The following is a 10,265-nucleotide window of genomic DNA, read 5'->3' as shown; positions in this document are numbered from 1 at the left end:
AAATAACAAACCACTTTCATATTACCTGTGGCACTTTTTGAAAAAAGTCATTTGAAAGTCCAAACGTTTGCTCAATTTTGTATATATATATATATTTTTTAAATTAAATATGAGGTCAAAATCTATTTAAGAAAATAAAGATAAAAGCAACTATAAACTACAAAGTATACCTTTCCTGCACCGTGATGATTTCCCATTAGACCAGTACATCTTTGCTCTGCTTGCTCTTAATTGTTCTGTTGGCATTTTCTACCCAGGATCATTTATACACCTTGTTATTGGTTTTCTCGGCCCATTCTACCTCTTTGAGTACAAGTGAATAAACAATATCATCTAATCTAATCAGCAGTCAGACTCCTGCAGGCTCAATATCTTGATATCCATCTGACACCTTCAATGGCGACTCCACCTAATTACATCCCAGTGCTGGAATGAACTGTATGGATTTAAGTTATCTCACTTGTGATGTGGACACTTCCTGGGGCTCTGTGAGTGTGTGGCCTGGTTCAATCAATCACTTGCTTCTCAAGTACAATCATTAGAGTAGGAGCCTGGATTTTCCTCTCCTGCATGATAATTAATCACTTCAGTGCAGACTGGCCTATCGGTGAAATAGCCCTTTTTGAAAGGTCTCTGGTTTGATCTCCATGACAGCCAAAGCATCCAGTGAAAACTATGTGTCCTTTTGAAGTGTCCTTGAGCAGGACTCCAAACCTCTCCCCTTTCATCCGCTCTCATTGCTCTCTGCGCGAGAGCTCTCGATACAAGTGTCAGCTAAATGCCCGAACACGCAGCTTTAAATGGAGCGTGTCACTTTGCATTGGAGCCACAGTTTCCGCTGCCTGCATGACAATTAAGCACTTCTTGGTTGACTTGAAGGACAAGTTTGGAAGGAAAACGAGGAAAGAAGAAGGGGATGAACTCTGACAAAGATGGAGAGATGGGTTGAGTCGAAAAGAGAGCAAGATGATGAGGCCAGTGGGATCCCAGGAGGTGAATGGAGCATCTGTCATATTGCTCACCAGCATGTTAATGAAGCCAATGGACCAGCAGAGCTTAGTGGGCTGATGTGTCAATGTCACGCAGAGGACGAGTATCATGGTCGTTGTGGCAAAAAGAAGAATGACACTCCAGGTTATCTGCTTACACTCATATACCTAAAGGTTTATGAAAGAAACACCCCAGGAAAAATGTTATATGTTTAATGCTTATTGCAAGGATACAGCAAAAGGTTACTTCTTGTGAAATACTCAAAATTTAAGTTTTAAGTTCAAGAATTTCAAAAGTAAAGCAGTGATTTAGAAGTAAAGCATGAAGCAATCAAAGCGTGTTGAAAGCCACAGAGACGCAGTGTTTAGAGAAAATGCATCTTAACTGTTGAGATACTCCGGACACATGAGGGATCACTGAGGTTGTCCTTCCCTCCTGGATCGGCTGGAGCTTTCTTTAGGTGCCTTCACAGGTTTGACAAATGTCCAGCTGGGATAACCACATTTACTCAGCAACGTCTTGCTCTCCTGCTTCCCTGGCCACTGTGTCTGTGGGGATGGTGTTTGATCTGTGTTGTAGCGTCCTGATGGCGCCCAGTTTGTGCTCCAGTGGATGTAGGTTTACGGTACGCATCAGCTTTTAAATGTCCCCCACTACTGATGGAAATCTCACAGTCTAAGAAGGCCAACCTGCCACTTTTCATATCCTCCCTGATGAATTTGATGTGTCGGTCCACTGAGTTCATGTGATCCCTGAATTTTGGTCGTCCTGAGATTTGATTTTCACCCACATACCTGAACCAATGACTCAGTGGGGTTCCACTGTTTCCATGTAGACGTTGGCCACAATGGGTGAAACTGGGGAACTCATGGCACATCCACCCCCCCATCCACCCACCCACCCGTCCACCATCTCATAGTTATTCTTGTCACACAAATTGTTTTTGTGCTCTAATCAGCTGTTCAAGCCTTTTCACAGTGAAATCGAATCTTACTTTAATGAATTTACATCAAATATCAATCTAATGATAACAATCTGAGCGACTCGATATTAAGGGAAGAACCAGAAACATTATGACCGAAGCTTCCTGCACATACAGATTGTGTGGCATTTAGAAAAGTGCAGCTGTTTGGAGACGGGCTCTCTCTGCGAAACAGAGCCTGAGAAACTGACATATTTTGCATCTTAAAAGATACTAATTAGTAAAATAAAGCTGATGACCTAATCGTTAATGTCTCCATGTCTCATGAATGTTGCGCATTAGATACTTTTTCCATTGCAGTGGGAGCGTGTTGGGCAGGCTAACGTAGCTCTTTATATCTAACTGTTTACAGGTGATCCTGCATCCTTTGTTAGGATATGTCTCCAGTGCTCGGTTTGCTTGAACATATCTGTGAGCAGCATGTATGTGCAGAATATAAGTTTCCTGAAGAGCCTCATTGTAGTTTTTACAAGACAAAGAAGCAGCTGCTTTACATCCATCTGAGCTCCTTTAACTCGCAGGGAGTGTGAGCGTCTCTGCCCAACGGGACAGTGTGACAGTCTGAGGTCACTCTGCTTGTAAACGGTGCATTGCTCTTTTGGGGGTGGGAGTGAGTAACTGCCCAAATGAATAAGCATCATGGGTTTTTGTTAACGAGCGTGGGCGAGATGGAGTCTGAATGTGCCGCATCAGCAGAAACAGAAACGCTGCGCTGGATTGTCGTGGTGAAGTGGGACCACTGAATCAAAGTTACTGCTGATGATTCTCAACATTTTCCTCTGTGTGAAATTTACCAGTAATTCCTGTCGAATATTGGCAGATTATCAGTAGTAGCAAATTCAAACAGCTGGAGTGTTTTGTCTCCCGCTGCCTTTACTGTGTCGACATATATGTAGAGATGCTGACTTAAGAATCCCTTTGCGTCTCCTCATTAAATCACTTGCTGAGAGGTTTGCAGGAATATTATGCAGGGATACATTATGCATTTGTATGAAGTTCACAATAATGCAGATTAGATATTTGGCTCAACTGGAAATGTTCTGTTTTGTCAGAGGGAATGATACTGAGCTGTACAGGCCATTACCAGCTCACAGAGACACGCATGCTAATGTTCTTCAGCTGGGAACAAGAGCTGCTTTCAAACGTCGCACCACAAAAGCGCATACATACCATTTGCATAAACAGAGTGTGTGTGGGTTTGTTTGTGCGTGTGTGCATAAGCCAGACTTGTGAAGCAAAGACAGTGCAGCTACATTTCTGTGTGTCTGTAAATAACTTCAAGAAAGTGCACTTTGGTGTCCTTGAAACCAACTGGCCAGAGACTTTTGCATCTGCCGTGTGGAAACAGGATGCCGTGTGGTTCCTCAGATGTGAGCTGAGTGCTGTTAAACATATATATAGCTTTGCTCTTATGGCAGTATAGAGAGGAATGCTTACAAGTTTATAATGCACATTTTTAGGCTTCCAGAAATTTTAGTTTTATGTCTCAATGCTGCTTTTGTTCGTGTCCAGACTCATGACATCAAAACTCGCAGCCTCCGCCACAGCTGACTGTAGGAGAATAGCAGGGACATCAAATTACATTAAAATGTCCAATAATACAGCTGTCACTGACCCACATCACATCTGTTCTAAGACTAAGAGATCTGAGACAGATTTTAGCTTTAGTTTTTGGAAAGATCTTATCATGTTCGGTTCAATTTAAATCTAAATAACTTTCTAAATAATTAAGTTTCTAAATAACGAGAGCAAATGTTAGATATGTACTGAAACCTCCACAGCCAGTCGTGGGCTCCTGGTGTGAGGAGGCTGCTGCTTGTCTGATTGGTGAAATGTTCTTGGTGCATGCCATGAAGAGGCTCACGGTGCTGTGATGTCATTGTTCCAGTATTAATAAGAGATGTTTAAAGTTGGTAGAGAAATATGTTTACTGCAGAAGCCCCACATTCCTGAGCTGCAGCTCTTCATTCACTGAACCAAAGCAGTCGTTGAGCATTTAGTTCTTTTTGACAGATTCAAGAATGGAATTTGGAAATAATGTCTGGGCTCGTAAATATCTGCTCTGCAAGTAAAAACACCTTTTCTGTTTCCCTGCAGTGTACCTGGGCGTGACTAACCTGAGTACCTATCAGGTGAGGATGAACGGGCTGTGTGCCCAGTGGCAGCCTCACCGACATGCCAGCGCCTACAGAGTGGCCCTGGAGTCGGCGGTTGGTGAGTGCAGTGATGGCAGCGTGATTTTAAAGGTGGTCTTATTCCTTCTGTGTGATGTTTTGCTCGTACTGTGTATGTAAGCAAATGAAGGTCAGCCTGAGGCGTTTGTTGCATCATGTGAGTAAATATTTCTCAGTATTAACATTTTAAACTTATGAACCTGTTCTCATCATGAAGGTTTGTAGTTATTATATTTGCAAGTGGAATTCCTTTCATCCCAGTATCTCTGCTTGACTACGTGCACAATCTCAGGCTGCTAAAAAAAGACTCGTTTGTAGGTGGTGGAAGATCTGTCAGCACGTTGGACGGTTCCAGTGTTTGTGCCAAGCTTCGTAGGCACACCAAGGAAACACATTTCTGATCTCTCGTTCTGAATTAGGGAAAGACATTGTGCATGTATTTTATTAATGTTTTAAGGTTAGATTATTGAGAAGTACTTACAGCTTTGTTTGCAGCTGTGTGAACATGTGAACCCCAAACATCCAGGTCACACGTATGGATACAACACAGAGCAGTTTGGATTTCCTTGTCTTTAATAAGCACACAGTCTCACGGCGCACACCTGGAAGAAGAAAAAACGAACTCTGCGCTCTGTTGGAGGAAGAAGGCCTGCTCTTTGAAACTGTGAAGCACCGTGGAGGGAGCGTCCCGAATCGGGGCTCATTTGGCACCTTGGGGCACGGATGCCTTCCAATAACTTGGAGAGCAATAAATTTCAAAAATGTGTCAAGAAATTTCAGAGGAGAATGTCAGGGAATCAGCCCGTGACCTGAAACAAATAAATCGAAACCATAATGATTGAAAAAGAATACAAAAGGTCCCAACATTAACCCAGCTGAGACGATGCAGCAGACCTCGAGTGTGCTTTTTCAATCAAACCGTCCCACAAGTGCCGATGACCCGGAACCCTTATATAGGAGTTCTCCTCATTGTTGTGCGAGCTTTATGAGCCATGAGAAGAAATGGTTGCTGCTGTTGGAGCTAAATTCAAAGGTTCGCTACCTTCTCCCACCCTGCACGTGATTCCTCAGTCTGTCCCGTTTAGACATGAAAATGACTCAGATGAAGATCTCACCGTTCTCCTCCATATTTATATAAAGCTCCTATAAACACTGTTAAAACAAAACAGTAATCTTGCCAATAAGCTTGTGTACCAGATCAATATTCGATTATCTTTGTGTGCCTGCAAAGCTTGGCACAAACACAAACGCTTGGCTTTACAGTGGGAGTCACTGAATCAAGAAAAACCTGCTTGCACATATTTTAAATACACAATACGCTAAATTTTCAGTGTGAATTCTCAAACATTTTGCTGCTATATGTTTGGAGATGTTTGCAAATGTGCGAATCTGAACTCTTCTCCCATCATGCTGCTGGCTTTGGATTAAGGCGAGGAGTTAAACGTGACAGTGCATCGCTTTAGCATTTACAAAATACTGCATGCGTAACTGTAATTCTTCCCATCAAACTCCTACGCTGCATATCCAGTGCAGTAGGAGAGCAGCCTCATTCATACCCGCATGCTTTCATCAGTAGGAGTTTCAGTATGTAGCTGAAGCAGAGGGTCCAATTTTCTGAATCCCTAAGCAGCCGGAGATGACAAAGATATTGTTGTATCCCATCTGAGACGTGCTGACACTTTAAAGGTTTAGCTGTACAATCAGACACTGTGCCGCTCTGTAGAAAAGGAAGGCTTACGGATCACAGCACGGGTGACATTTACATTTGCTGCACGAGGTAAAATAAAGCGAACAAAAAAGACAAAAGGTCGCGATTACGGCTGCCGAGCGAGGAGATGTGCTTGTTACAGCAGTGACAGTAATTATGCCCTGTTGTGTCTATTCTCAGAGGTAAACTTTAAGGAGGGGGAAGGAAAAAGTACAGTTATTTTCTTCTTATGAAGTTTTCTGTTGAAGTTTTGGTTGCACCTGCAACTTCTTTCCTCTGATTGTGACAATATATTTTTTTAAAACAATAAAAACTGAACTGCTTCTATTTAGAGTTCATTATGTGTGGGAGTGTGAAGAAGAAGGGAAGTGAAGCCTGCCGTCTGCATGAGTCAGTGCGCGCGTAAACGGCAATCAAGCCGTGCATCCCAGCGTTAGCTCGAAGTGTGCCGAGACTCTGGCAAATTCAACAGATACGTTCTGCTTGCAGAAACGTGTTTTTGTTTATAGCCCACCGCTGACGTTCTTTTACTAGACTGTCAGCTAATTAACTTTAGTGTCATGCTAAATTATGCCTGCATCGTTAAACATAATAATATAAGCTAGGTGGCTGTAGTGGCTCAGTAGTACTTGGTTTATGTATGTATAGCAAGCAAAAGCCCCCGGGTTTGATCCCAGGAGGAGACGCAAACCCCTCGGCGGGGGGGGGGGTCTCGAAAGGGAACCCAGAGTATAAATCTGCCAAACATCAAACATGCGACAGTACCTGCTGTGGCGAGGCCTTGTGAAGAAGGAAGCAGTTAAAGTACAAAGGTGTCTGCACGTGTGAGTAATAATAATAAATGTTTTTACGGTGAGATTATACTTTTAGACGCGCAACAGAAGGAGAAGCACCTTTAATAAGTTTTTTATGTTATTTGCTCTACAAAGTTTGATTCAGGATAGGCCGACATGTCCACACATCCTGCTTCTGCCAAAGGTTTCTTCCAAGTGCTTGCTTATAGGGTCCATTTGACTGTTGGGGTTGTCTCTGTGTTACTGTAAGGTTTACATTACCAGGTTTTCTAATACATGGTTCACCTATGATCCTTTTCTAAATGGAACCAAGTAGATCGTGTCCTTATAATCAGATATAATATGTCCACTAAAATCCTGCGTTTGTCCCTTACATCCCTCACAAACATGTCTTTATTTAGAATTTAGCTCTGCACTTCCTCCACTACAGAACAAATTGGCTGCAAGGCTTTTTTACAGCATTTTGATTGGCCGCCAGTGATGGTCCCCAAACCAATATTAACTTGATGTTCTAGGAAGAAAAACAGCCACATGGCAACAGCAGATACACTTTCACATTACCTCCAGTGTCTGTTAAACTCTCCTGAAACTCTCTGCAATTTATTTATGAACTGATGAACTTGAATGTGTTTGTTCGTCAGCTGCCAAACAGGCCACTGCACCAAAGTCACCTCTGTGAAGCAGCCTTATGCTTATAAAAGTCATTTCCTCAGTTATGATTCTGTGCAGCCACCAACAAAAACAATAGTTCTTTGTCTGACACTGAGAACACGTCCAAATAGCATCAAACAACAGATGGTCTGGCCCTGAATCGATTTTAAACATCCACCACTCTGTCAGCACCTCAAAGCTAAGACTAACTTTTAATACAGCCGTCATCCACCAAATAGGAAAGTAATAGCTGTTATTCATCACCTTTAGGCGTCCAGCAATAACACTGGCGTCATTAACGTCACATAAAAGGCACAAATTCCCCCGTGTCTCCTCGGGGAGATCCAATGTGTTGCTTCTCTCAACACACAATGAAGCTAAATAATGACTTGTGTTAGAACAGCTGGTAAATAATTACACCTGCTGCTGAGAATGGGGGAAATGTGTGATTATCCTGTTTTATTATTGAACAGGCTGGAATTTAAAGGGAATGGAGGGAGGTAAATTTAGGGAATAGGGTATAGAAAGAAAGACGGAGTGTAAAGTGTGTTTTCATACATCCTCCTGCAGGACAGAAGGATTTACCATGTTCAGCTAGAATTTACAGAAACAACTCTTTGATCTTTTGCTGCACAGGATCAATTCTTCAGCCTTATTATGGTCTTATCCCAGTTTAGCTACACAGGAATGTTGTGGTGCATTTAGGCGTCTCATAGGTTCCTCTGCCTGATGACTCCCTCACAGCTCGAGCTTCCAGCCATCATCAATGTGATTAAATCATGTCACAGATTATATGCAGTATTACTCATAGCGGCACTTCTGGCATGGATTCTGAGGGATTGAACTCTGTTTGATGATGCCTGAGGAAAAAGGAGCATTTATGGGTTCAGTGACCTTCGGTGCAGAGGTGGCGAACTCCAGGCCTCGAGGGCCGGTGTCCTGCAGGTTTTAGATCTCACCCTGGGTCAACACACTCAATCAAATGATTGGTTCATTACCAGGCCTCTGGAGGACTACGAGACATGTTGAGGACTTAATTTAGCCAAATAAATCAGCTGCGTCCTGCTGCTGCTCACATTGGTTTGATTCACTTGACTTGACGTAAACTGAGATTTTTCCACCCATACACTCCCACCTGTGTAGTTTCGTGGTGAGCTTGACCTTCTCATTATCTTTGCACTCGATGCCTCTTTAAGTCATTAAAATGTTCCACCAGTTCCCTGTAATGAAGTGAATGCTTGGTGTTTCATGGATAACAGGTTTTTCTTGGAAAGCTGTTTGACATGTTACCAATGGACCCTGACTGTTAGGATGGAGTGAACAAGTACAACAGGAAGGTGTTTGATTGGTTCAATAATTGGATTTGATTCATCAATTATTAACAAACCGAGCGAACAGTAGCATCCTAATGACAACAAAGATAAATAAATGCTTTCATTTTCAATCTGTGACAACGTGCTGGGTTTACGATGTGTGCAGATTGTTCTACACACTTGCATGTGCATGCACTTGCTTTTATTTCTGCATGTGACAAATACAGAATCATTTTTGAGAAAGATAAAGATGTTCTTTGTACTTTTGTTGCAGGCAGTCAGAAGCAGGAGACGAGACTGAGCGGGGGAGCGAGCAGGCACTGTTTCAACAACCTGAAGCCCAACATGCAGTATAAGATCAGCATCTACGCTCAGCTGCAGGACGGGACCGAAGGGCCTGCAGTCACCACCGCTGAGAAGACACGTAAGGACCTGAGCTTTGAACACACGTGTCATTCACATGTTGCAGGTCGAGGTGCACTGCAGCTCCACGACTGGATTTCTCCTGCTGCTGCTATTTTAAGAGCACTGCACAGAAGCCTCGTTTACATTTACACTTGTGTGTCTCTGTGTGTGCTGGGTTGCTTCCACTCTTTCAAATTGGGCACACTTATATATTGCATGCCATTGCACAAGATCTTAATTTCTGACGCCAGTGGCCAACGTTTATCTGATGCCAACGTGTCCATTTATCCCCGGCTAAATATTCAACAACAGTGTAATGAGTGCAAATATTTCACAGTAAATGCATTTGTTGAGGGTTTCTCCACACCCCCAGAAACTCTTGAAATCAATGCCTCAAATAAGCTTAAAGATTTATTTTTAAATCTTAAAACGTTGATACTTTTCACCAGAATATAACGAATCGTGTTTTGTGATGCCAAAGTTTAAAATGTAAAACGTGGCCTCCAGGTTGCTGACAGCTGCTGCCGTGTGTATTTTGGGCAGAAGGTTTTTCCAACTTGGCTTTGTGGGACTCAAAGCAGTGATGGCCAACACAGGACTGAGTCAGGCAGCTCCAACAAGGCAGGCTGCAGCAGTCCCCTACATTTATTCAGCAGTTGCAGATACAGACAAAGAATAGTTTGCATTAATGTAAACACAGCAAACAGCTGGTGTAGAGAGAGCACGTGGGAATTCATGTAGTTTCATTGAGTTCTGATTGGTTATGTTGATCGTTCATCATGTCTCTGGAGAAACAAAAGAAATCCACTGACAACAGCTGTGCTGCAAATATTTATTGTAATCGTCAATATCAGCCTAAAATTTCACGGTCCCTACATGACCTTTGTGTGGAGACTGGCCACTTTTATTTCTGATAGGGATGCATGTGTGTAGTATTTCCCATTTAGTGTGAGACAAATGTTTCAGAGCAGGCGCTCTGTTCTTTTTCTTATTTGTGTGTTCTATGAGAGAACTAATGTGTACGACCGTAATGCCGTCGCTCAGTCATTCTCGGGCTCGTTTATTTCGACCACAAACAGAGGACTGAAAACTTTGGCTGCCTCTAAGGTTGTCAGATCTGCAGCCAATTTGAAGCTGAAAAACTGGGAAATCCTGTAAACTGCTTTTTGATGTGCAGCGTTTCGCACAAACCCACTCGTGCACTCACCGCCGACACATCCAGAAGTACTTTGCCTCCTCCATTCGATC

General features: G+C 42.8%; 1 protein-coding gene across 1 annotated transcript in view; it reads left to right on the top strand.

Annotated features, from left to right (window-relative positions):
* Positions 1-10,265, top strand: part of col14a1b (collagen, type XIV, alpha 1b) — a 137,018-nt gene that overhangs the window by 103,980 nt on the left and 22,773 nt on the right. Inside the window, exons 22-23 of the mRNA XM_013915650.1 lie at positions 4,070-4,186; positions 8,887-9,036. Coding sequence (XP_013771104.1) covers positions 4,070-4,186; positions 8,887-9,036 — 267 coding nt within the window. The remainder of the gene's footprint in view (positions 1-4,069; positions 4,187-8,886; positions 9,037-10,265) is intronic.

The sequence above is a fragment of the Pundamilia nyererei genome, unplaced genomic scaffold (genome assembly GCF_000239375.1).
Source record: "Pundamilia nyererei isolate P.nyererei 1_Seehausen unplaced genomic scaffold, PunNye1.0 scaffold00340, whole genome shotgun sequence".
Taxonomy (NCBI): domain Eukaryota; kingdom Metazoa; phylum Chordata; class Actinopteri; order Cichliformes; family Cichlidae; genus Pundamilia; species Pundamilia nyererei.
This window is presented reverse-complemented; position numbering and strand designations above follow the sequence as displayed.